The sequence below is a fragment of the Saimiri boliviensis genome, chromosome 15, assembly GCF_048565385.1.
Source record: "Saimiri boliviensis isolate mSaiBol1 chromosome 15, mSaiBol1.pri, whole genome shotgun sequence".
Lineage (NCBI taxonomy): Eukaryota > Metazoa > Chordata > Mammalia > Primates > Cebidae > Saimiri > Saimiri boliviensis.
In genome coordinates this window covers 9400412-9427922 of record NC_133463.1, presented here as the reverse complement: position 1 = coordinate 9427922, position 27511 = coordinate 9400412, and the positions used below count along the sequence as shown (strand labels likewise).

Sequence of the window (27511 nt, the reverse complement as noted above, 5' to 3'; positions counted from 1 at the left end):
AGGAAGAAGAGGGGTTTATCTCTCTCTTCCAGCTGGCAGAGGCATAGAAGTAGACCCGTACAGTTCAAATTCATCCAGGGTTAATTGTATGTACTTTCTACATGAGATTTATTCTTGTTTTCTATTCTACTGTCTTTTATTTAAAAAGAAAATGCTGATTATAACTCACTAAATTTATTTCACAGTCTACTAAATTGATTTCACACTGATAGATTACAAGCAACATTTGACAACTATGGATGTAGGTTAGCATGTACAATTCATGGTACTTATGGGAGACTGGTTTCAGGACCTCCCTTAAATTTTGGTATCCAGATATGCTCAAGTCTCTGACATAAAAATGGTGTAGTATTTGGATATAACCTGCACACATCTTCCCGTATACTTTATTTTATTATTTATTTCAGACAGGGTCTTGCTCTGTTGCCCAGGCTGGATAGAGTGCAGTGATGTGAACTCAGGTCACTGCAACCTCTGCTTCCCAGGTTCAAGCAATTCTCATGCCTCAGCCTCCTGAGTAGCTAGGACTACACGTGTGCGCTACCGCACCCAGCTAATTTTTTTTTTTTTTTTTTTGGTATTTTTTTTTTGTAGAGATGAGGTTTCACTACATTGCCCAGGCTGGTATCAAACACCTGAGCTCAAGCAATTCACCAGCCTTAGCCTCCACAGGTGTGGGCTACCGTGCCCAGCCACTCCCATATACTTTAGATTACTTATAATAGCTAATACAGTGTAAATAGTTGTTACACTGTATGGTTTAGGGAATGATCACAAGGAAAAAAAGTCTACATGTTCAGTACAGCCACATTTTTTTTTTCCCAAACGTTTTCATCTGTAGTGGGTTGATTTCATGGATACAGAACCCACCGGTACCAAGGACCAATTGTAGATACCTGTAGCAGGAAGTGTGGTATGGAGCAAGAACACAGACTTTAATGCTAGACAAATGCAGATTTGCATTTGACCCCACTCTGTGACCTTTGGTAAGGTATATGGGCTTTTCACACTTAAATTTTCTCATCTGTGGAGGCTTTTATGAGGTTCTTGTGATCATTATTAAGGATCTGATACTTGTGTATCTGTTACAGTTATTGGACATTTATGTTTCCTGATCACTCACATCTTTAGGCTGTTTTGTTTGTTTGTTTGTTTTTCTGAGATGGAGTCTTGCTCTGTCGCCCAGGCTGGAGTGCCGTGATGCAATCTCAGCTCACTGCAACCTCTGCCCGCTGGGTTCAAGCAATTCTCATGCCTCAGCCTACTGAGTATCTGGGACTATAGGCATGTGCCGCCATGCCCAACTAATTTTTGTGTTTTTAGTAAAGACGGGGTTTCACCATGTTGCCCAGGCTGGTCTCAAACTCCTGACCTCAAGTGATCCACCTGCCTCAGCTTCCCAAAGGGCTGGGATTACAGATGTGAGCCACCATGCCCAGAAATTGGATTTTTTTTTTCTTACTAATTTATTATTTTCAGGACTAGAAGATAAGTCATTTTGGGGTGAGAAGTATGAATGATGAACTTGGAAAGGTAGACAGAAGCCAGGTTATGAAGAATCTTGAATGCTATCCCCAGGAGTTTGGACTTTATTTGTAGATAGTTTTAGTTGTATTTGCTTTTTTGAGGAAGATCCAAAAGGGTGACATTAGTGTTCACTTACCATGATGCATAGGTGGATCTTTGCGTCATGTTCACTTGCCATGATGCATAGATGGATCTTTGCATCATGTTCACTTACCATGATGCATAGTGGATTTTTGATGACAAATTTGGAAGGGCTCTATCTCAGAAGATGATCATTATCTGAATTCATGATAATAATATCTAGAACCAGATGGCAATTAATTCATTTACATAATAAATCTTTGCCATGGCAGAGGACCTACTTGAGCTTTACATGAACATCAGATCCTTTCACTGTAAGCTAAGCTACATGAGAAGCCAAAAAATTAGGAGGGATTGAGCAGGGCTAGCCAATTTTTTTTAATGGCGTCAGATAAGAGAGCCATATTCATCCCAGAATAGGGCTATTCTTGTTAATCGGACTGAGACAGCTCAAAATGTGCAGATAGAGGTTCCCCATCTCTGGATAGTGGTTGGATAAACGGTGACAGTAAGTGCCTTTGTAACTGCTTTCTCAGAGCTTCCATTGCTCATCACATCCCCCTGGGATTGGTGTACTCGCCAGGAGTTGATAGGGCTACACTTTAAAACTGGCATTGGGAAGGGGAAGGGAGTATACATTTTAGAGAATTCTTGGAGGTAAAATAAACAGAATTTGGTGACTTGAGTGTAGAGTCGAGGGAGGAGGAGTTAAGGTGTGGTAAGATTTCGGTGGGGCACGGTGGCTCACGCCTGTAATCCCAGCATGTTGGGAGGGTGAGGTGGGTGGATCATGAGGTCAGGAGATCAAGACCATCCTGGCTAACCTGGTGAAATCTCGTCTCTACTAAAAATACAAAAAATTAGCTGAGTGTGGTGGCATGTGCCTGTAGTTGCGGCTTCTTGGGAGGCTGAGATAGGAGAATTGCTTGAGCCTAGGGACTGGAGGTTGCAGTGAGCTGAGATGGCGCCACTGCACTCCAGTCGGCAACAGAGCCAGACTCCGTCTCAAAAAAAAAAGATGACTCTGTCTCAAAAAAAAAAAAAAAAAAAAAAAAAGATGTCTACGGCTAGAAGGGGAAACATGAATGAACAGGAAGTGCTCCAAGTAATGGCAACTACATGAGCAGAAGCACAAAAGTGGAAAAGTATACTCTGGGAGCCACAGCTAGTTCATATGCATCTACTTTAAGAGTGACGCAGTTCAATAATACTGTTTTAATGTTTACTGGCACTGTAGTAAACTATTTTTTTTCAATATTTGGTTAATTGAGTTTTCTGCTTTCAGCCAGGTAGTTTGGTATTATGTGAGTAGTTAAGTTGTTTATTATTTTAAAAAATATTCTATAAAGCCAGGGAGAATCTTGGTAACATTTTGTATAAAATCCTTCAAAGGAATTTCTTTATTACTCAGAAAATGTGTTTGATAGGACAATTGATCCTCAGACAAACTCAGTGACTGTTTGTAGAACTTAAATTGAATTACTTGAGTTAGAATTATATAATTGGAAAGAACTGTTATAATATGGAAACACAAAATCTTGGAATATCATTAAATTATTTTTCAAAACATTCTCAAGTCCATTTAAATAGCTTATTTATTCAATACTAGAACCACAGTTACCATACTTTATCTGTTTCGTGAAAACCTTATAAACTACTTTAGAAAGGTATTTCCTGGTCTGAAATTTAGACTGAAGTCTTTATTTTTTTAATGTTTATTTCTTAGCTGATCAGACAGGAATACACGTAAGGAAAGAAACAGACTGATATTTTCAGATTTCCTCATTCTGGACTTTTGTCTTCTGTACAAGTGGCAGGCTTTCTTGAGACAGCTGTTCTATGTGAAGAAATATAGTCCTAAGAACTTACTTTTCTTTTCTACTATAGCCACTCTAGATTTCCTTCTTTTTCACGCTTTTTCTTTGAGACTGATTCTTCCCTTGACCTCTAGATGCTCTTTTTTTTTTTTTTTTTTTTTTTTTTTTTTTTTTTTTTTTTTTTTTTTTTTTTGCCAGGACCAGTTGAGGCCGTGGTCTGTAATGGTGTGTCTGACAGTGGTGACATGGGAAGGGAATGTGGATCTTATGGCTAGCGCCATGATCACCATTTCATCCGCTCCTTAGAATATCCTGACTTCCCAGCTTCTGTGATCCAATACATAGGCTATTTTCCTCTGAGGCACATAGGTGGATCTACTTAAATCTTTCCTATTCCCTATTAACTGCCAACAGCACAGCATTGCTATAAGAAATAAATTCGGCCGGGCGCGGTGGCTCAAGCCTGTAATCCCAGCACTTTGGGAGGCCGAGGCGGGTGGATCACGAGGTCGAGAGATCGAGACCATCCTGGTCAACATGGTGAAACCCCGTCTCTACTAAAAACACAAAAAATTAGCTGGGCATGGTGGCGCGTGCCTGTAATCCCAGCTACTCAGGAGGCTGAGGCAGGAGAATTGCCTGAACCCCGGGGGCGGAGGTTGCGGTGAGCCGAGATCGCGCCATTGCACTCCAGCCTGGGTAACAAGAGCGAAACTCCGTCCCTCCCCCCCCAAAAAGAAATAAATTCGTTGGCCTTGGTAACCATGTAGAGGACAGCAGGCAGGTAATGTCAGCTAAGGGAGGAGAACGAACAGCCAGCCTGGAGCTGGGGCTGTGTTAGCAGGAAGCTTCCAGAGGTCATCCGTCTCCAGGTCCTTTCATCCTGTCATTTGCTTCCCTGCTGAAACACTTGCTTCTGTTTACAGAGACTTGAAATAGGGCTTGCAGCGTGGAAGGAAGGGGCGGGGATGGCGTGAGCCTCTGATCTTGCTTCCACTGCAGGAAAGAGATTTTCTTGACATCTAGTTCAAATCTGTGATTAAAGTTTTTCCCCCACATATAATGTAAGATGGTACAAAATCATTTTTGTTTATTTCATGAATAGAATAAGGAAATTTGTAAATAGTTTAAATACATAAAAATGAAGTCTTATGTTTGTGAATGAACTTAAAGTTTGCAGCATTGTATCCGTGTATGTATAACAGTTTAAATGGTATTTTATTTTCCATTGAGTCACTAGTTAAGAATTTTTCCTGTTTTAATAATATGTATTATTAATTATTTATTTTTGAGACAGAGTCTCACTCTTGTCACCCAGGCTGGAGTGTAGTGGCATGAACTCAGCTCACTGCAACCTCCACCTCCCAAGTTCAAGTGATTCTCCTGCGTCAGCCTCCAGAGTAGCTGGGACTATAGGCACATGCCACCACACCCAGCTAATTTTTGTATTTTTAGTAGAGACAGGGTTTCACCATGTTGGCTGATCTCGATCTCCAGACCTCAGATGATTTCCTACCTTGGCCTCCCAAAGTGCTGGGATTACAGGCATGAGCCACTGTGGCCAGCCTGTATTTTCTTTAATTTTTTTTTTTTTTTTTTTTTTTTTAATAGAGATAGGGATTTCACTGATTTGCCCAGGCTGGTCTTGAAATCCTAGCCTCAAACAATCCTCCTGCCTTGGCCCTCCAAAGAACTGGCATTACAGGCTTGAGCCACCATAACTGGCCTACTTTTTCTGTTTTTTAATTGATGAATTATTTTATGACTCATTTTTAAATTCACTGTGTCATGTTATCTCAGGGAAGTTGTAACATGCTTGTTGGCTTCTGCAAATAAGGATGTTCTCATACTTAACCTCAGTAAACCCATTAAAATTGGAAAATTACCATTGTTATGTTCCTAGAGCTCATTTGGGTTTATAGCCTTTGTATTTGACTCTATTTTTTTTTATAGCTTCCATCTTCTTGCTGGAATTCCTAATCTGACTGTGCATGTATCCACCTTTTCCACTAGATCCTTTAGATTTATTTACTTTTATTTTTAGAGTCAGGGTCTCACAGTGTCACCCAGCCCAGAGTGCAGTGGCACAATCTTAGCTCACTACAGCCTTCAACTTTTGGGCTCAAGCAATCCTCCCGCCTCAGCCTCCCAAGAAACTGGAACTACAGGTACATGCCATCATGCCCGACTAATTTTTTTTTTATGTTTTTGCAGAGATGAGTCTCGCCATGTTGCCCACGCTGGTCTCTAACCCCTGGGCTCAAGCAGTCCTACCACCTTAGTCTCCCAAAGTGCTGGGATTGCAGGCATGAGCCACTGTATTCCCCTTTAGCTTATTAATCATAGTTATTTTATAGTTTCCATGTGATAGTTTCAACATTTGGGTGTGTTCATTGTTTTGGCTCTTGACAGTGGGTTTTCTTCTTGCTATTTTATGTCATATTTTTTATTGAATTCTGGCCATTGTTTGTAAAAGAACAGTGACAACTGGGGTAAATAGTATTTATGACTGAGAATTGGCACTCCTCCTCTGTCAGGCCACTGGTGGTTTGTTGGTGGTGGATTGAGTCTGTTGAGCGGTTGAACTGGATTTGGCTTTTATTGCTGCACTGTAGCTACCTTCAGTTCAGCACAGACTTCAGACTCCTACTGTTATCTTGTGCATAGTGTAGGACCTGAAGTAGCAGAGGAATTTTTTGGTGTTTCTGCTCCACCTTCAGTCCTGTATACCTTTCCCAAAGGAGGAGTCTCTTCATGCCCCTCCTGCGAAACCAGGAAAAGGTCACCTTTGCTTATAACTCCACATGGGGGTACATGGGGACTCCTCTCGCCCCTTCTTCACACCCCTCCCCTCATTCCCCAGGGGCCTGGGGTATAGCAGTCCTCAGTTTTCAGGTTTGGCTAAAATCTTATTGTGCCCTGTATTCCTCGGGCTTAGGGGGGTTTTGTGATGGAAGCAAGTTTGCTGCCACTGCCCGGGTGGTAGATCTCTGCTTTATGTCATTTAAGGACTCTGGGCCCCCTAGAGTTTCTTGCCACCCACCCCCACTGCCCAGCAGTAGATATTTGCTTCTACCCCTTCTCTAGAGTGGTGGACTTTCGCCTGACACTGGGCTGGTGAGGGTGGGGGAGTGTGTGGGGCGGGGGAGTGGAGTTGCGCCCCTCCCGGCATTACATGCCTTTTGCATATACCCTTTTCTTAGAGGGAGTGGAAAAGTTTCCTGTCCCTTTCCCAGTGTCTGACAGGTTTTGCTTTTATGAGAGAAACTTCCGGGAAGTGAGTGGGGTTTTGTTCTCAGTACCATTAGCAGGGGCTCTCTTTAGTCTCCGGCTTTCCCCCAATCTTTCTTGTGAGCACACACGGAGGTCTGTGAAGAGTTGGGCAGTGACTATCTGGGGCTTCCGGAGATTCTACACTCAATACTAGCCGACCCCGGGACTTTCAGTATTTCTTAATATGTCACTTCTTCTTACCCACTTTTAGGGCATCTGCCTCTTCCTCCCACTCCATGTTTGTCTTTCCTTCAGTTTGCCTGGTTGCCTTGTGACTTCCGCTCCCTGACATGCTTAGGAAGAGAGATTTTGTGCTCCAGGGTTTTTCTCATCAATAGTGTGGGCGTGATGTTCTCTTGCGGTGACAGAGTTTCTCTTATTAGTAGCACTCCCCTTTTTTATATTTTTAACCCCTCCTCTAGCAGTGAAAACCTGGCTTCCAATATTCGTACTATATTGACTCATTTGATCAGTCCCCCGGTACATAACGCATCTCCCATCATCGATTGCCACCTTCCCCTACCATCATGGATGTCCTCTCTCCCTGCTTGTGCCAGGCCACCACTCTGTACGGTACCCTTGTTGGCTGCTCAGGCTGTGGTGCCCCATACCAGGCCACTGTCTCGGACTCTGTCCCCCCCTGCCAGGCTGCTGCTGGTTGTGGATGCCCCCATTGCACTCAGGCTCTGACCCCCAAGCTTTCGTGACCCTTGCCTCCCCGCCTTTTCCCCCTCAGGAGCCTGCACCCTGTGATAGGCTCTCTGTGTGCGGAGCCCTCATGACTACTCTGGCTCTGACTCCTCACTCTGTGCCATCTGTATGGGTGCCCTCCTCACTGGCACCAACACTCCAGGCTACCTCTCCACACAGGTGTCTGCTTCACTTTGGCCCCCCTAATGGCTTTAGGACTGATTTGTTCAAGACAGAAAGAGAAGAGGAAAGAGAGAGGGAAGAAGGGGAAAAGGAGAAGATAACCAAGAAGACTAGTCTACCTTTGTGAGAAGAGAATCAGCTACCAACCATCCTTTAGTGTAGACAAGTTAGACCGGGCACGGTGGCTCATGCCTGTAATCCCAGCACTTTGGGAGGCCGAGGTGGGCAGATCAGCTGAGATCAGGAGTTCGACACCAGCCTGATCAACATGGAGAAACCCTGCCTCTACTAAAAATACAAAATTAGCTGGGTATGGTGGCACATGCCTGTAATCCCAGCTGCTCAGGAGGCTGAGGCAGGAGAATTGCTGGAACCTGGGAAATGGAGTTTGCAGTGAGCCGAGATCACACCTTTGTACTCCAGCCTGGGAAAAAAGAGTGAAACTCAGTTTCAAAAAAAAAAAAAAAAGAAAGAAAAAAAAATTAATGAATATATTTTAAATATTTGCATTTTGTCTTTCGAACAGGTTATGAAGTTCATGGAATGGAAAAAATACCAGAAGATGGACCAGCACTTATAATTTTTTATCATGGAGCTATTCCTATAGATTTTTACTATTTCATGGCTAAAATATTTATACACAAAGGCAGAACTTGCCGAGTAGTAGCTGATCACTTTGTCTTTAAAATTCCAGGTAAACTTTTGCTGTAGATTATAATGTAAAAATGTTTATTAACGAAACCAAGTTAGTCTCCATCTTGAGTTCTCTAATGTCATTTGAAAAAGTTTTTTGCCTTTTCACAGTGTATGTAACACACTTGGAACTCTAGTATGGGAATATCTAATTATCCTGTTTAGGCAATATATCTAAAAATAAAAACATAGCCCAAAATTTCTTTTTAAAAATTTTATACATTTTAAAATTGTTTAAGTGACAATTTTAAGTATGGTATACAACATAAGGTTCTTAAAAATATTTTTACGTTTTCTCTTTAAAAAAATATTTTTATATATTAAGAGGGTGTAAGTGCACCTTTCTTATATGTACATATTGTGTAGTGGTAAAGTCTGATCTTCTAGTGTAGGCATCAACTACATACTGAACATTCTACCCAATTAGTAATTTTTTCCTTTATGAGCAGGTATTCACTCGTTATTTTTCTAAGTTGTATCTTGAACTGTAATGTTAAAAAAAATTATGATTTTTGCCAATTTTGATTTAAAGGGTAGTTGATTTTTCACATGATGAATTTTTTCATGAAATACTGATTTTTGGAGTTTAATTTTGTTATAATTAGAGTTTGGTAACTCTCCGTTTGATAGCAAATTAGAATTAGCAAAAAAAAAAAGTCATAATATATTTTGTCTTGGCCGGGCGTAGTGGCTCATGCCTGTAATCCCAGCACTTTGGGAAGATGAGGTGGGCGGATCACCTGAGGTCAGGAGTTCAAGACCGGCTTGGCCAACATGGTGAAACCCTGTCTCTACTAAAAATACAAAAATTAACCAGGCATGGTTGCTAATAGACCTGCTGTAGGCCGAGCTAATCATGAGGCTGAGGCAGGAGAATCACTTGAACCTCGGAGATGGAGGTTACAGTGTACGGACATCATGCCACTGCACTCCAGCTTGGGCAACAGAGTAAGACTCTATCTCAAAAAAAAAAAAAAAAAAAAAAAGATCTATTTTGTCTTCACATAATATTATACTACCCTAAAGAGTATATACATCATGTCTCTTATCATATATGACTTGCCTGATGAGATTTATAACTCTAAGATTGAGGAATATATTTTATTTATTTATTTATTTAGATATGGGGTCTTGCTGTGTTGCCCAGGCTGGTCTCAAATTCCTGGCCTCAAATGATCTTCCCGCTGTGCCTTCAAAAGTTTTGGGATTACAAGTGTGAGCCACTGCACCCAGCCATGAAACTGCATTTAAAAAAATCTGTTTATAAAGGCTATATGTATATATAGCCTTTTCTTTTTTCCTTTTTTTTTTTTTTTTTTTTTTGACAAGGAGTCTTGCTGTTGTTGCCCAGACTGGAGTGCAATGGTGCAATCTCAGCTCACTGCAACCTATGCCTCCCGGGTTCAAGTGATTCTCCCACTTCAGCCTCCTGAGTAGCTAGGATTACAGGTGCCTGCCACTACACGCGGCTGATTTTTGTACTTTTAGATGCTGGCCAGGTTGGTCTTGAATTTCAGACCTCAGGCGATCCACCTGCCTTGGCCTCCCAAAGTGCTAAGATTATAGGGGTGAACCACTGCAGCCGGCTGGCCTTATATGCTATTTTTTTTAAAAAAAGGTTAATTAACCAGATGGCATAGAGTTTTACAGAAATCATTCTTGAATAAACTCGTTGAGATTAAATCTTATTTTCTTCTGTAACTGAATCACTAGAAACAAGCCAAGAGAGATGACAGTATGTCCTCTGGAATAAAAGCAGAAGCTGACACATCAATCAGACAAACACAACCAAACAATGAATTAAGTAATGATCTACTTCAATGCCTATATACAGTTAATGCTTTGGGTATCCATCCATCACTAAAAAGCTATTTGTATTTTGTATATAAACTATATTGGCTATGTTTTCTGTTAAAAACTAACATGATCACTATAGTAGATTTGGAAGTTAACAACCAACATCATAATTTTACCTTCTTAACATAATGTTATTTTGATTTATTTTACTTCATTGTTTTACTTTGTCACATAGGCAAACAATTTTGTGGGATTTTTAAGATTTAATGTCAGCATTAACATTTTTAACATGTTTTATAAAAAAAGATTTAGTGTATGACTAGAACATTTACTTAACTGTTTTCTCTTACGGAGCATTAGGTTGCTGCTTTTTTTGTTGTTTTTAGGAGTAATAAAATGTGAATATTTATAGCATTTGCCTTTTTCAAAGAATTTCTTTCCCTCTTTATGATCTTTTTAATATTTTGATGCTGATTTACCTTAAGTCTTTCTTTGCTTTCTAAGGGAATAAAATTATTATAATTCTCAACACAAGAGAGATTTTAGGGTGGGTACCATGGCTCCCACCTGTAATTCCAGCGCTTATGAGGCTGAGACAGGAGGATTGCTGGAGCTCAGAAGATTGAAACCAGCCTGGGCAACATAGCCAGATCTCGTCTCTACTAAAAAGAATAATAAAAAAATCAGCCAGGCATGGTGGTGCAGTGCCTGGAGTCCCAGCTACTTGGATTGCTAAGGGAGAGGATCACTTGAACCCAGTAGGGCAAGGCTGTAGTAAGCTACTATTGTGCCCCTGCATTCCAGCCTGGGTGACAAAGCAAGACCCTGTTTCGAAAAAAAACAGAGATTTTATGTTTTTTTTTATTTATGAATCATCTCATGTTCATCCCTTCATTATGAGAATGCATCTAGTTGAATCAGTGAGCATTTAATGTGGGGTGACAATTATTTTATTTTACTTTTTTTGAAATTGAGTTTTGTTCTGTCACCCAGGCTGGAGTGCTGTGGCTCAGTCTTGGCTCACTGCAACCTCTGCCTCACGACTTAAAGCAATTTTCACTGCCTCAGCCTCCCCAGTAGCTGGGATTACAGGCATGTACCACCACGCCTAGCTAATTTTTGTATTTTTAGTAGACGAGGTTTCTCCATGTTGGCAAGGCTGGTCTCAAACTCCTGACCTCAGATGATCCGCCTGCCTCAGCCTCCCCCAGTGCTGGGATTACAGACATGAACCACCACACTAGGTCTGACAGTTATTTTAATCTTAATGATATTTATAATCTTGCTTCAGATCTTTAAAGTAATGAGAAGTTTGGTTAGTCTGTGTAGTGTTTTTTTTGGTTATTTTCTTTGAGACAGAGTCTCGCTCTGTTGCCCAGGCTGCAGTGCAGTGGCATGATCTTGGCTCACTGCAACCTCCACATCCCAGTTTGAAACCATTCTGAAGCCATTCTTCTGCCTCGGCATCCTGAGTAGCTGGATTACAGGCACATGCCATCACGCCAGCCTGATTTTCATATTTTTGGCAAAGACAGGGTTTCACCACGTCGGCCAGGCGGTCTTGAACTCCTAACTGCAAGTGAGCCACCTGCCGCGGTCTCCCAAAGTGCTGATATTACAGGCATGAGCCACTGCACCTGACCAGTGTGCATAGCTTTTAACATCGAATGTGTCTCTGTATTTCCCGTTCTCAGAGAATAATGTATACTAACCTCAGTCCTCAGAAGTTCCAGTATGGGATTTGATTAAAATATTTAATTACTAACAAGATTTTTCTTTCATCCATGAATAGTTATAATTTGAAAAGCTGTATAATATTAAGACTTGGAATTAGCTGTTCTTTGAGTCAAGCACCCTCACTTTATTAAAATCTCTTAATGATGTTTGCTATTATTATTTTAAAAATTTAATTATAGAATTAGCATCATCTAACTTTTAATTTAAATAGATTTGATCATGGTCTTGCCAGTTTTGGAAGAGCTAAGCATAGTTTGATTCACATTCTCCTGAGTGGTTCTCTTTTTTGTAGGGTTAATGGAAGATTAGATTTCTGATTACAGATGGGCTATCATTTCTGAATCCCATCAGAATCCCATTTCTGGAATCTCTGCCCTGCCACTTCTTAGATGTGTGACTTTGAGCAAGCTATTATTCTGTGAGCCCAAGTTTTCTCATCTGTAAAACGGCAAGAAGAATACCTGTTTGTCAACATTGTTGTGAGTTTTACTTAAGAATTTGAGTCAGAGTAGTAGGTAGTCAGTAAGAAGGTACCCAACGGAAGGTGATAAGTAAGATGCAGTTATTACTTAAACAGCAATATCAAACTTAAGTTAACCTTTAGAGTTTTTGTTGATTTTTTTTTTTTTTTTTGAGATGGAGTTTTGCTCTTGTTACCCAGGCTGGAGTGCAATGGCGTGATCTCGGCTCACCACAACCTCTGCCTCCTGGGTTCAGGCAGTTCTCCTGCCTCAGCCTCCCGAGCAGCTAGGATTACAGGCACATGTCACCATGCCCAGCTAATTTTTTGTTGATTTTAAAAAGTAAAAAAGTTTACTGATTTCAGTATAAATAGTAAATGATGTGTGGTTTTTGAAGATTTTTGCTCGACGCATTAAACAAGAAATGTTTATTTTGTATCTTCATATTCATGTTTCTTACAGGGTTTAGTTTATTACTGGATGTGTTTTGTGCTCTACATGGACCAAGAGAAAAATGTGTTGAAATTCTGAGGAGTGGCCACTTGTTAGCTATCTCACCAGGTGGAGTTCGAGAAGCCTTAATTAGTGATGAAACTTATAACATCGTATGGGGTCATCGAAAAGGCTTTGCTCAGGTTGCAATCGATGCAAAAGTGGTGAGTTGTATAAAATTAATTATTAAAGTAAAGCTTAGTTAAATTTAAAATAAATAGTTAAATAGCGAGTCAAAGTATATAAGAACTTAGTCACTTTCACTGCAGTACTTTAAAAATTAACGTATAGGCTGGGTTCGATGGCTCACGCCTGTAATCTCAGCACTTTCGGAGGCTGAGGCTGATGGATCACGATGTCAGGAGTTTGAGACCAGCCTGGCCAACATAGTGAAACCCCATCTCTACTAAAAATACAAAAATTAGCTAGGTATGGTGGTGCATGCCTGTAATTCCAGCTACTCGGGAAGCTGAGGCAGAAGAATTGCTTGAACTGGGGAGGTGGAGGTTGCAGTGAGCTGAGATTGCACCACTGCACTCCAGCATGGGTGACAGAGTGAGACTGTGTCTCAAAAAAAAAAAAAAGAGCTTTCGAATGCCATTTTGTTCTTTTATTTTGCCTTGGGAAAGTATTTCTCAGCCTTGGTCTCCATATTGTACTTTAGCCTAAGAAACACTTATCTACTACCTGTGGAATGTATCTCCTTTGTTTTCTGTTTATTTTCATTTTGATTGTCAGAAAAAGAAACTCTATTTGACAGAGTATTGTTCTTTTTCCAGGCCAGTTAGAGAATGCTGTCAGTAACTTAGTTTTTTAGGTATATAGAAAATGAATTATAGCACATTTCACTTATTTCCCCAAATCTTAAGCACTGTCGTAGAAAAACCTAGACCATATAAATAATACAGAATACAAAAGGACATATGCAGTTATACAAAATTTAAGAATAATCAATGTAATGTATATGAAAATGATAAAAGCTAAAATCCTAATCAGAGACGGTTCAGTTTTCAAGTTTAGATTTTGAAAGAATTGTTTCTTCAAAAGTTTAAGATAAAGATGACAAAAATAGATTTAAAATCACATAAATACACCATGGGATTCTAATTCCTCATCCTTAAGTTTACATTTTCAGCAACATATTGCTTAGAAGAAGGCCTGAAAGAGAAAAATGATACAGAGAAAAGAACTCTTTCTAATCCTTCAGTTTCCAGATAATTAATTAAATGATCTAGATAATTTAAGATTTTTATGTAAAACTTCAGAAAGTTTAAGAAATAGCTTTCATACATTTAAAAACAAATGAATCTTGTAAGTTTGATTAATATTGTGCCACCCCAACATCTCATAGCACTTTTAAACACTTTATCTTGTACTCCTGTACAGTAAGGAGGTGACACATATAATTATTCCAATGTTGCAGATGAGGAGACTCAGGCACAGAGAGATGGAGGGATGGAAGGGATCTTGTGACTCAGCAAGGCAGCAGCAGAGCAGAGCACACAGTTCAGAACTCGAGGCAACCGGTACTGTTGCCATTTCCGACTACATTGCACAGTGAGTCTGCTGACATCTGAGGCTGAAGGGGCTTCCCAGATACGTGAGGGAAATCTTTCAGTAATATATGTATAGAGTTGTAAGTGGCACAAGTATCCCATCTGGAAAATCCTTTAATAGGCCTCACAAAATTATCGTAAGCCGTGAACAAAAATTTAACACTGTTGTTACAGGATTAACTGTATTTAAATTGTGATATAGTAATAAAAATTAAAGGGGAAAAAGCCTGATTGTCAATGCAAGTTCACAAAATATTGGTAGAAAATAATAAGATTTATTTGAAGATGAGAGACTTTTTGATATAATACAAATCACTCTGGTTTTCTGAATTCTTGAGACTTAACGAGTTTGATAAGAACTTTTAGCTGATTTCATGTCTAAGTTGAGGAGAAAACCAGCCCATTTAATTGTAAAATAAATAGCATATATAAAAGAAAATAATGTTTTAATAAAATTATCTCACTATTAAAAGAGTTATCTCACTTTATCCATAAAAGACTTTGAGATAGGGATAATTATTATTATTTACCCCCATTTTATGCATGAAGAAAGTGAGACTTAAACATGGTAAGTAACTTGTACAGTGGTCCCACATTTTTAGTAACAGAGTTAAGACTTCAAAACCCCAAGGATAGTTTTTAAAAGTAAACATTCTTGGCTGGACATGGTGGCTCACGCCTGTAATTCCAGCACTTTTGGAGGCCAAAGTGGGAGGATCACTTGAGGTCAGGAGTTCGAGACCAGCCTGTCCAACATGGTGAAACCCCATCTCTGCTAAAAGTATAAAAATTAGCTGGGCCTGGTTCCAGCTACTCAGATGGCTGAGGTTGGAGGATGACTTGAGCCTGGAAGGCAGAGGTTGCAGTGAGCTGAGATCATGTCATTGCGCTGCAGCCTAGGTGACAGCAAGACTCTGCCTCCAAAAAAAAAAAAAAAAAAAAAAATGCACACACACATTCACTCCCCTGTCTCTCTTTCTCTCTCCCTTGCAAACATGCATGCACACACATACATACAGGCACACATTTTATATGTAAGCAATTGAATTCTGGGTTGAAGCCACAGTGAGCCATGATCACGCCACTGCAGTTCAGCCTGGGCCACAGAGTGAGAGTCTGTCCCCAACTGCCCCGCTAAAAATTCCCCGTGGAATCTCTGTCGTGCAACATGGAATCTCTGTCGTGCAACTTTTCTTCAGTGAGTGTACTATTCAGTAGCCCTAAAGCCAATTCAGTTTACTACATTTATTTTATTTAATGAAATTAATGATTACTGTAATCTCTATTTTGAGTTTCAAGGTTTGATGTGGACTGTTAGGAAAATTGGTCAATGAAATATTTCATATTACCACTGGAGGGTAGTGTTTCCAATTTCTATTTTTACAAAGGATCAAGTTGAATTTAGTTGATAAACTAATCATGTGTACCTTTATTTTAAAAATATTTTATTTTCATGATATCAAACAGGCTCTCAAAAGTTTGCATAATCACTTTGTGATCTCCCCACAAGCCCGCACTAATAAATTTGTGTACCTTTTCTCTTTCTCCCATGTCAGTACTAACCAGGCCCTACCCTGCTTAGCTTCTGAGATCAGACGTGACTGGGCATGTTCAGGGTGGCATGGCCATAGACGCCTTTTCTCTTTCTTAATAAAAAAAGTTTGCATGAGTTACTCTAATGGAGACATTGAATGGGTGAATTTATTCACTTTTTAATTCAAATTCTCTGTTTCTTTAGCCCATTATTCCTATGTTTACACAAAACATTAGAGAAGGATTTAGATCGCTTGGAGGAACAAGTAAGTTCTGATTCATATGGTTTTTAATTACAATGCAATTTTTAAAATATTTGGGCTGTTGAACTCTACAAGGAAACCTTTTGAATTATTATCTTTAGAAAACGGGTATACTATTCAGACGTTTTTCTGTTTAAAGTCCAAGTGATAACTAGCTCTAAGTAATGGCAGTTCTTAATGCTGTGTTTTTGTTGAGAGTATCATATACATACTGAAGTTCTTCAAATGGGCTTTTAAAAACTTGATAGTGAATTAGCTAGTTTATTGTTTTAAACCATGGTGATGAAGTTTAGAATATATTTACAAACTGTCCAACTATCTTTTTAACTCACCCCAGAAGTTACAGCTTTAAAAATGGATGACAATATGGTATTGAACTAAGATTAACTACCTAAGGAAATAGCATTTGCTTTGGTTTATTTCTGTCACTTTTTGTTCTTTGTAAAAATATTTTGCACCATAATACATTTACACTGGAAAATTCTTTTTACCTGTCCATAATTTATAGATTTTAAAAATCAGCTTTTAAATGTTGTTATAGCAATGTCAATGATTAGATGTGCTTTTTCTTTCTTTTTTTTTTTTTTTTTTGAGATGGAGTTTTCACTCTTGTTACCCAGGCTGGAGTGCAATGGCGCGATCTCGGCTCACTGCAACCTCCGCCTCCTGGGTTCAAGCAATTCTCCTGCCTCAGCCTCCTGAGTAGCTGGGATTACAGGCACGTGCCACCATGCCCAGCTAATTTTTTGTATTTTTAGTAGAGACGGGGTTTCACCATGTTGACTAGGATGGTCTCGATCTCGCGACCTTGTGATCCACCCGCCTTGGCCTCCCAAAGTGCTGGGATTACAGGCTTGAGCCACCGCGCCCGGCCCTAGATGTGCTTTTTCTTTGCAATACTTGTTTTCTTATTTTGAAGTATTCAATTTGTTGTACTCTATGGTTTGTATATTACATTTAATTGATTATATTATATATTCATAGCATTATTATTATTTTTAATTCTAGCACTATTATTTTTAATGTTTCTATCCACTTACAAGTCGCCTTCTGAAGACCTTTAAACTGCCTTTGTTTCTTTTATGTGTAACATTGCTATTTTGTTAGTACTGCATTCTGTTTTTTAAGTCTTTTTTTTTTTTTTTTTTAATTGGATTTAAAGTGGAAAGGAAGATTGATGAGATCTTTAACTTTTGTTGTGGATTTCTTTTTTTTTTTTTTTTGAGACGGAGTCTCTGTATTGCGCAGGCTGGAGTGCAGCGGCATGATCTCAGCTCACTGCAGCCTTCACCTCATGAATTCAAGTGATTCTCTCGCCTCAGGCTCTAAAGTAGCTGGGACTATAGGCAGGTGCCAGCACTCCTGGCTATTTTTGTATTTTTAGTAGAGACAGAGTTTTGCTATGTTGGCTAGGTTGATCTCGCACTCCTGACCTCAGGTGATCCACCCCCTTCAGTCTTCCAAAGTGTTGGGTGTGAGCCACCGTGCCCAGCCTATTCTAATTTTTTCTTGGCTCATTTGTTTAGAATTTAGTAGCAAGTCAGAAATTATTCCAGAAGTTTTGTTTATTTTTCCTGTGCCTTTTTTTTTTTTTTTTTTTTTTTTTTACTTTTTTTCACTTTAAAGTTGAATAGTCCAAAAATTAGTATCTAGTGATGGTGTGTGTGTGTATGCATGTGTGACCTGTAGGATAGGGTGTATTCTGTGTTTTGATGTGTAAGAATCCTTTCAACTTTGGTGAGACCCATGACTGTGTGTTCCTTATGGTCTGCCTGTTTTGGATTCCTTTGATAACATTTCAGATTTTTTAAAAAAATGTAGTCCATCAGTTTATTTTTATGTTATTACCACTTTTATTTAATCCTGCTAAATTTCAGATTTGTTCATTAGCATTAGTCATTATTTGCTTTCATGTGTTTCGTTTTTCCTGGTTCATAATAATGTTTTGTCTTTACTTAGTTTCTTTGCATTGTAGTCTCCTGTTTACATAAATTTATTTTTCCTTTTTTTGGTCTTTAAGTTATGTTTTGTGAGTCTCTAGACTTTTTCACCTCTAGTAATTTTCGTAACAGTGTAGGCTTTGTTTTGTAATAGTAACTTGTTTGCCTTTTAAAATTCCTGTGTTTTTATTTATTTATTTACTTTTAATTTAATTTTGTTAAGTTCCTGTACTTTTAAAAGCTCACTAAAAAAATAATAAATAGACTTTTGGGGGGGAATTTTTAGGTTTATAGAAAGTAGAGAGTTCTCGCCCCAGTTTCTCCTGTTACTAACATCTTGCATTGGTGGGATATATTTGTTACAATTGATGAAAAGCTCTTCTTTTTAAAAAAATTGTACTAATTGCCAAGAAGTGATACTTTTTGCCACCTTCCTGTAAGTCCTACGTCATTAATTTGAAAGTTTACAATTACATGATCAGAATATTTAACAAGTTAAAATGATTGTGTACTCTAAAACAGGGTTATTTAGATGGCTTTATGAAAAGTTCCGCTATCCATTTGCTCCAATGTATGGAGGTTTTCCAGTGAAGTTACGGACCTATTTAGGTGACCCCATTCCGTATGACCCAAAGATAACAGCAGAAGAATTAGCTGAAAAGGTAAATTAATTTTTTTTTTTTTTTAGTTTTAGGACATATTTTTATTTTCAGTCATTATATTTTGAATGTCATTGATTTAGTTTTATATTCTACAAGCATGTTCTGGGTCAGTGGTTCTCCACCAGAGGTGATTGTACCCCCTAGGGACCATTTGCTAATCTCTGGAGACTTACTGTCACTACAGGCAGGAGTTGGGGGTGGCAGGAGGGGTGCTACAGACTTTTAATGGGTGGAGTCCAGGGATAGAATTGATGGTAACTGTTGGATAGGAATATATATCTATGCATAGATTTTTGGAAATATCGAACTGAAATTTGGGAGAAAGTCAGAATTGATGATGGAGATTTCAGTCATTTGCACGGAGAGAGTTACTTAAGCCGTGAGCTTTATAAGGCAGATGAGAGAGAAAGCCGAGGACAGACTGCAGGAGATGTAGCACTGAAGAAGAAGGCCGAGGAAGGAAAGCTCCAGAGCTGACGGAAAGGGCACCGGCAGAGAACAAGTCCGTTTGTGTGACAGAGGTTAGCAGGTGAGGTTGTATTAAAAAATGGGAATGGTCAGTAATATTAGTTTTTGCAAAGAGATCAAGGAGGATGAAGAGTAGAAAAGACTGCCTACCTTGTAATTATACTTTCAGAGAGTATAAAACTACAAAAAAAGGAAAAAGAACACATGTTAGGTTCTCTTTTTTTTTCTTTTTTACTCCATTCTTGTTAAATGCAATACATGTCATGTTAACTGAATCACTTAGAAAATGGGACGAATGGGCCAGGCTTGGTGGCTCACACTTGTCATCCCAGCAGCTTGGGAGGCTGAGGTGGGAGGATACCATGAAGCTAGGAGGTCAAGCTTACAGTGAATTATGATTGTCACCGCACTAATTTTGTATTTTTAGTAGAGATGAGGTTTCACCACATTGGTCAGGCTGGCCTCGAATTCCTGACCTCCAGTGATCACCTTGGCCTCCCAAAGTGCTGGGATTACAGGTATGAGCCACTGCACATAGCCAAAGGGGCATATTTTAAAAATACATAGTTGGGCTAGTGTTTATTAATTTTCTTTAAAGGTTAAAGTCTAAAAAAGGAAATACATATGTGTGTATGCATGAACTATGCATACACATATACATATGCATATACATGGTACATATATCAGAATTTTAAATAGCCATAAACCAATTTAAAAATAAAAATTGGCCAGGCATGATGACTCATGCCTATAATTCCAGCACTTTGGGAGGCCGAGGCAGGAGGATCCCTTGAGTCCAGGAGTTCAAGACCAGCCTGAGCAACACAGTGAGACCCTGATATAATTGTTCAGTATGTGTGGTGATAAAATAAAAAATACATTAGAGTTTACTAACGGCTGGAAAGGACTAAGTCTTCCATTTGCCTACTTGAAAATGTTCTACATTTTTTTCTTTTTTCTTCTTTAAGTTCCCTATAGTGTTTATCATGTGTGAGTCATTGCTGTGCTTAATGCTGGAAAAATACTAAGATGTATCTTAAGGAGCTTACAGTCTGGTATAGAAAAGAGACATGTAGACAACAACTATAATTGAAGGCTTAATAATATAAGTATAAGAAATATGCTGCAGCCAGGCACGGTGGCCCTTGCCTGTAACCCCAACACATTGGAAGGCTGAAGTGGGAGAAGTGCTTGAGCCCAGCAGTTTGAGACTAGCCTGGGAACATAGTGAAACCCTGTTTCTATAAAAAAATATTAAAAATATATGCTTTGGGTTTACTGAGAAGGAAATTATTAATTCTGAGGGGTGATGGGAGGTAAGTCGAACCATATTAAGATCTACAATAACAATAGCTTTTCTTCTGTTTTCTTAATAGACAAAGAATGCTGTTCAAGCTTTGATTGATAAGCACCAAAGAATACCAGGAAACATTATGAGTGCTTTGTTAGAACGTTTTCATTGATAACAAAGGGTCAACTAGAAGATGATTTAATACATTTATATTAAATGTTTGCATCTAAGGTACTGTCTTCTGAATTTTGTAGGTCCTACAATTAGTATTTTTTTAAAAATCATGTTAATAAGCATCTTTCACAGAACTCCTTTGTTTAAAATTATATTGTCAATTTTGTTTTTGCAATTGTGTCAAATACTAACAAATTACATGCCTAATAATTCAGAAAAAGATGTTTTGTTCGTAAATTCCTAATAATGTATGCTAAACATATAGATTCTTAGTTAATAACAGCAGTTTAGGTTAAACAAACATTCCTGGATAATGCATTGAATTTCTGTATCTTTTGCCTTGCGCTGATTTTGAAAGATGGCATAAGCTAGGGGTTAGCATAGCTGCTTAAGTTAGAAAAAACACGCTGTTGTCTGTCCCTCATTCCCTTCATGACCTTGGGCAAGTCACGTAATGTTTTTATGTCTCAACAATTCTGTTTTAAAAACATCATGTGTGAATAATATTATTTTAAGTTCTTTATATTTTCTGTGATGGATAACTGTTGAACCAAAATTACAACAGAATTAATTTAAATAATGTCAGAATTCTTTAGGAGTTACGTATATATTTTCTCCACTGTGTGTTTAAATTATGTCTTCAGGTATCATGTCCAGTTGCCAAGCACAATGAAAAAGATGCATTGTTTTTTTAAATGGAGTAAAAGAAATTAGGAAAAATAAAATTTCTAATTATTTTTAGTATGATATTTTTAACAAGAGTCTATAAGAAAACAATATAGGTTCTGCTGTGCATTGTCAGCTGTATACTATGGTCTTAATAATGCCAGGTTAAAAATCACTGTTGTGCTCTGCATTTCGTGTGCTAGAAGCTGATTCTAGGCTGAGGAAAGCAGAGTTCTCTACTTCTGCTCAGTATTGAGGCTTACCCAGTTTGACTTTGCAGTCAATGAAGTGGTTTATTGCTTCAATAAAAATATACTTGAATAATGAATTTATTTATTTTTGTTTTGTTTTTATTTAGAGATGGGTTTTTGCCATGTTGGCCAGGCTGGTCTCAAACTCCTGACCTCACGTGATCCACCCACCTCAGTCTCCCAAAATGCTGAGATTACGGGCAGGAGCCACTGCGCCTGGCCTGAATGATGGATTTATATGAACACAAAGCCCTCTGAAAAATTAATGATTTCAATTGTTATCTTCTTGAAAACTAAATTTAAGTGTTATTTAAACAGAAGAGTATCAGAAATCAAATGTAGTATCTCTCTCTTCCTTTTTTAAATGTTAAATTACTAAGGTTTTTGCATAGCTTTTGTATTGTGTGTATTTATGACATGTGAAATGTATATAAAATTAAACAATGTGAAAATAAACCTGAATTGCAGTTAATTTTCTTGTAAAATTACATGTGACATTTTAAAAATCTTTTTTTCTTTTTTTTTTGAGATGGAGTCTCACTCTGTCCGTTGCCCAGGCTGGAGTGTAGTGGTGCGATCTCTGCTTACTGCAACCTCCACCTCCTGGGTTCAAGCCTTGCTCCTGCCTCAGCCTCCTGGGTAGCTGGAATTACATGTGTGCACCACCATGCCTGGCTAATTTTTGTATTTTTAGTAGAGACAAGATTTCACCATATTGGCCAGGCTGGTCTTGAACTCCTGATCTCAAGCAATCCACCTGCCTCAGCCTCAGCCTCCCAATGTTCTGGGATTACAGGCATGAGCCACTGCACCCACCCTAAATAATCATATTAAATTGATTTTTTTGTTGTACTCTTTACATAGTTCACACCTACAATCATATTATTTTATCTAGCCACAATGAAGAAACCTTAGTTTCCAGTGTAATAAATTTTAATTTTGTGGTCAATGAGAAGAGTCAATTAATGATTATTTGAACTCCCCCCACCCAGCAGTGAAGAGTGTTCTGTTCAAAATTGATGAAATATTTCAGAATAAATGAATAAATGATCATAAAATGAATGAGAAGTTTGTTTCGGGCCGACTATTGAGTTTTAAAGACTCAAGTTAGCCGAGAGTGGTGGTGTGCACCTATAGTCTCAGCTACTTGGAAGGCTGAGGTGGAAGGATTGCTTGAGCCCAGGAGTTCAAGGCTGCAGTGAATCGTAATTGTGCCGCTGTGCAGCCTGGATGATAGAGCAAGCCCCTGGCTCTGTTAATAAAGACTAAAGAAAGAACATTATTTATTGCTAATGTGGCAAAAGCTTTTTACAGTATTTAAGTTTTACTGCTTTAACTGAAACCTTTTTTTTAAAGCCTGATACTCAGACTAACATCCATGTTTCTTATCTCAATTGTTAAGATCTTTGTCTTTGCTATTTGAGTTTAATTCCCATAAGAGTCAGAGAATATGACTAAATAGAGAAATATGGCTGGGCATGATGGCACACACCTGTAATCCCAACACTTTGGGAGGATTGCTTGAGGTCAGGAGTTTGAGACCACCTGGGCAACTTAACAAGACCTCTTTAAAATTTTTTTCAAATTAAGCTGGGTGCAGTGGCTCACACCTGTCATCTCAACACTTTGGGAGGCTGAGTCAGTTGGGTCACTTGAGTCCAGGAGTTCCAGGCCAGCCTGGGCAAACCCCTGCCTCTACAAGAAACCCTGTCTCTACTGAGCCACAAAAATCAGCTGAGTGTGGTGATGAACACCGGCAGTTACTGCTACTTGAGAGGCTAAAGTGGGAGGTTGATCCTGGAGAGGTTAGGGCTGCAGTGAGTCATGACTGTCCCACTGCACTCCAGCCTTAGCAACAGAATGAGACCCTGTCTCTAAATAAATAAATAAATACAAGTAATGGAAAGAATGTGTATTAGGTCTTTTTTTCCCATAAGTTTTCTTTCCCTTCTGACTTCTATTCACGTGTTTTGATCCTTTTGAGGACTGTTCACAGTCAGAACCTGATGCAGGCATGAAGGGCCTCTCTCCAGAAGTATAAACATAGCGTACTTATGGGAAATTTTTCATACTCATTTTTAAAAACTTTCATTCTGAAACAATTTGAAGCTTATAGAAACGTTGCAATTGCAGGGCAGAGTACTCCCATATACTCTTTACCCAGATTCACCAATGTAATATGTCACATTTGTTTTATTCTTTTCACATTCCTGTTGCCCTTGCTGTCTCCATGTATATATCTATACTTTTTCTCCTGGATCATCTGACAGGAAATTGCAAATACCACGCCCCTTATTGTTATCTGGACTGAGATCCATTTACAGAACCACAAGACAATGATCAAAAAAAATCAGAAAAATCAGGATGGATACAATAAATACAGTCTAAATAAAAGTTACTATCTATAGACCATATTTAAATATTACCAGTTGTCTCAGTAATATCATTTACATCAATTTTTCTTCTTGATTCATCCAAGAAAAGATCACACACTGCATTTAATTGTCCTGTTTCTTTAGTCATCTTTGATCTGGAATGATTCCTCAGCGATTCTTTGTCTTTAATGATAGTGACCTTTTTGGCGAGGGGGGACCATTTGTTTTGCAGATAAGCCCTCAGTTTGTTTTTGCCTCACATTTCATTATGAGTTGATTCAGACTATGCATTATTTTAGGAATACAACGCGCATGATGCTGCGGCTCTCTCCAGGGTGTCACATCAGGAGGCACATGTTGGTTTGTGTCAGTAGTGGCAGTAACTTTGATCACTTGGTTGAGATGGCATTCGCCAGATTCCTTCCCGGTAGTTATCATTTTTCCCTTTGTAATAAGGAAACTTACTTTGAGATTCTTAGAGATTCTGTATGGTCATGCATTGATTAATGATGGGAAGGTATTTGAGAAATTCATTGTTAGGTGATTTTATCATTGTCTTTGGCTGTATGGTGTAACCTGTTGCTTCTAGTCTACAAACCTGAAGACCATGTGACCATACTGAATATTGCGATTGCAACACCATAGTATTTGAGTATTTAAACACAGCTAAACATAGAAAAGGTGCTGTAAAAATAAGGTATTATAATCTTATGGGACCGTTGTTAAATATTCAGTTTGTTGACTGAAACGTCACTGTAGCACATAACTGCATGTAACTGTTGCTCATCAAACTTTAACTCGTTAACTTGTTTTAGCATCTTTTGAATTGATTCTTGTGTGAATAAATTATTACTCGGGTTCAAGAGTGATTTTTCTATTTTTCTCTTATCCTATATTTACTAGTTGGCTTTTTTTTTTTTTTTTTTTGAGACAGGGTCTCACTCTGTTGCATACAGTGGTGTGATCTTAGCTCCCTGCAGCCTTCTGAGTTCAGGCATTTCTCATCTCTCAGCTTCTCAAGTAGCTGGGACTACAGGCGTGCGCCACCACACCTGGCTGCACATTACACCTTCCCCCAAAGCCAACCCAACCCAACCAAAACCCTAGTTAAGGCCAATTTGTGTTGACATATCTTAAGGGAATTTTCTTTCTGTATCTCAGCATCAAGATTAAGATAAGAAGGTTGCAGCTACCAGTTTAGTCAAGCCATGTGAGGGTAGCTGCCCTCTGGGCTGCAGCTTTCTTACTTTGGAAGAGCTTTTTTCCTGTGCCCTACGCAGCGAAGAACAAAGAAACTAGTGGCTGGCAGTTTGATGAGGATCAGACATGCACATAGCTTCAAAGTGTTTCTCCGTAAAGTACTTATTCATTATAAAGGGAAAAAATAATGACTTCATAGAGAAGAAACCTGGTGGATGCCATCTTAATCAAGTGATCAAAGTTACCACCATGACTAATGACACAAACCAACATTATATGCCTCCTGATGTGATGTGACATTCTAGAAAGAACACAGCCTCATTTATACAGTATTTCTGCCAACAAAGCATAACCTGCATTTTTGTGTTAAAGTTGATTACACCTCGCATTGTTAAAAATGATTTTGGAGTTTTCTCTTCATAAAATTTTCAGGTTGTAAAGTTGACAGTCTGTTTTGAATTCACTTTTACAAGTTGTAAATGTTTGCAAATACGTTTTTTTTTTTCTGTAAGATTTATTTCCTAGCTGGTTAACCTAGATAAATTCATTTTCCAAAGGTTACTTTGTTTACTGTTGTGGTACCTGTACACTAAATAATCTATAAGGATTAGACTTGACATAAATTGATGTTTATTTTACATATTTATAAACACTTTTGGCTCGAATTATGAAAAAGTTTTTCCTAATGTTTTCTGATGGATGTGCTGTCTCTTAAAATTCTCTTTCGCTGTCAATTGATTTCCTCATTTATTTAGCTATTTAAAAGTTCTTTATAATGTTTGTATTGATAAACCAAGTGCTTTTACTCTTACAATAAAAATATACACTTACATTTCCACTCACAATGCACTTAAAGAAAATTTTCAATCCTGGTTACATTTAAAATAGTTACTGAGGCTGGGAACCGTGGCTAATGCCTGTAATCCCAACAGTTTGGGAGGCCGAGGTGAGCAGATCACCTGAGGTCAGGAGTTCGAGACCAGCCTGACCAACATGGAGAAACCCCATCTTTACTAAAAATACAAAATTAGCCAGACGTGGTGGCACATGCCTGTCATTCCAGTTACTTGGGAGGCTAAGGCAGGAGAATCGCTTGAACCTGGGAGGCAGAGGTTGTGGTGAGCTGAGATCACACCATTGCATTCCAGCTCGGGCAACAAGAGAGATACTCCATCTCAAAAAAAACAACAAAAGTTACCTATATTTGTAAGTAATTATTTGGATATTGACAATATCTGAATCAAAACCCCATTGATAGCATCTACTATAGCTGAACATTCACACATTGCCTGAAACGGGAAAGGAGGGCTTACGTCCTCCGACAGGCATGTTCATAGCAGTTTAGTCATAAAATCCCCAAACTGCCTATCAACAGTAGTGTCTCTCAACAGGAGAATGGGTAAGGACATTTTAGTATAGTTATTCAATCAAGCAGTGGAAAAAAATCAACTATTGCTTTATGCACCAACGTGGATAAATATCACAGACTTATTGATAAAGAAGTCAGAAATGAAAGGCTGAAAATCGTATGAACCACATATGTGAAGTCAAGAATAGACAAGACCAACCTATAGTAACAGATGTCAGAATGATGGTTACCTTTAGAGTTTACCAAGTGCAGAAGATGGATGTAGAATTCTGGGATGTTGAAAGTATTCTCTATATTGATTTGGATACAATTTAAAAGGATATGTACCTGTCTAGAAAGTTATCAAGCTGTGTAATTAAGATGTATGTATTTTACTATATGTAATCGATACCGTACTTCAATTAAAAAATCTGAATGTCTTTGTTATTGCTTAATGTTATTGTATTGATTAGGTTTTAGTCTAAAATATCACACTGGATTGATCGCACAAAAATTCATGACATGCCAGATAGGTGTTCAGTTATTTACTCTTGGGTCAAGGTAAAGTCAAATGTTGAATTTTGGCCAAATGCTAAGAAGTTGGCATAAGAACAGTCAAGCAACGCCACAAGAAAGAATAGGAAAATCACAGAAAGACATAATGTGTATGTGGGAACTCAAAGTAAAATAAAAGACACTGTAAGTCAATGGGAAAAACTGATTATTTGGTGAGTGGTGTTGGAGAAACTGGCAGAAATATGAAGAAAACCAAAATTGATTCCTACCTCACATTTCTTGAAAGGTGAACTCCATATGGATTAAAAATCTAAATGTGAACAGTGTAACTGTGAAGCTAATTTAAAAAATGTAGGAGCATTCTGTGACCCAGACATGAGAAGGGACTTCTTGAACAAAACCTCAAAAGATAAGAGCATAAGGCCAAAAAAAAAAAAAGGATGGTTTTGCTCACAACAAAATTAAGGATGAAGTTAACAGACTGAGAGAAGTTATTTCCAATTTTCTGAAATTGATA

The 27511-nt window shown here is 38.5% G+C and overlaps 1 protein-coding gene across 9 annotated transcripts in view; it reads left to right on the top strand.

Moving 5' to 3' along the window:
* TMEM68 (transmembrane protein 68) overlaps nucleotides 1-26918 on the top strand; it is a 43656-nt gene extending 16738 nt beyond the window's left edge. For 4 of the 9 annotated variants that reach the window (XM_039464716.2, XM_039464718.2, XM_039464717.2 and 1 more), the window contains 5 exons: nucleotides 8098-8265; nucleotides 12722-12915; nucleotides 16046-16106; nucleotides 18566-18705; nucleotides 20550-26918. In XM_039464716.2, coding sequence (XP_039320650.1) covers nucleotides 8098-8265; nucleotides 12722-12915; nucleotides 16046-16106; nucleotides 18566-18705; nucleotides 20550-20636 — 650 coding nt within the window. In that variant the 3' untranslated portion in view covers nucleotides 20637-26918. Of the gene's footprint in view, nucleotides 1-8097; nucleotides 8266-12721; nucleotides 12916-14174; nucleotides 14309-16045; nucleotides 16107-18565; nucleotides 18706-19098; nucleotides 19235-19600; nucleotides 19692-20549 lie in introns of those variants that run through there. The other 5 variants (XR_012514008.1, XR_012514007.1, XR_012514006.1 and 2 more) reach the window with 5 other exon arrangements.
* The last annotated feature ends 593 nt before the right edge of the window (nucleotides 26919-27511 follow it).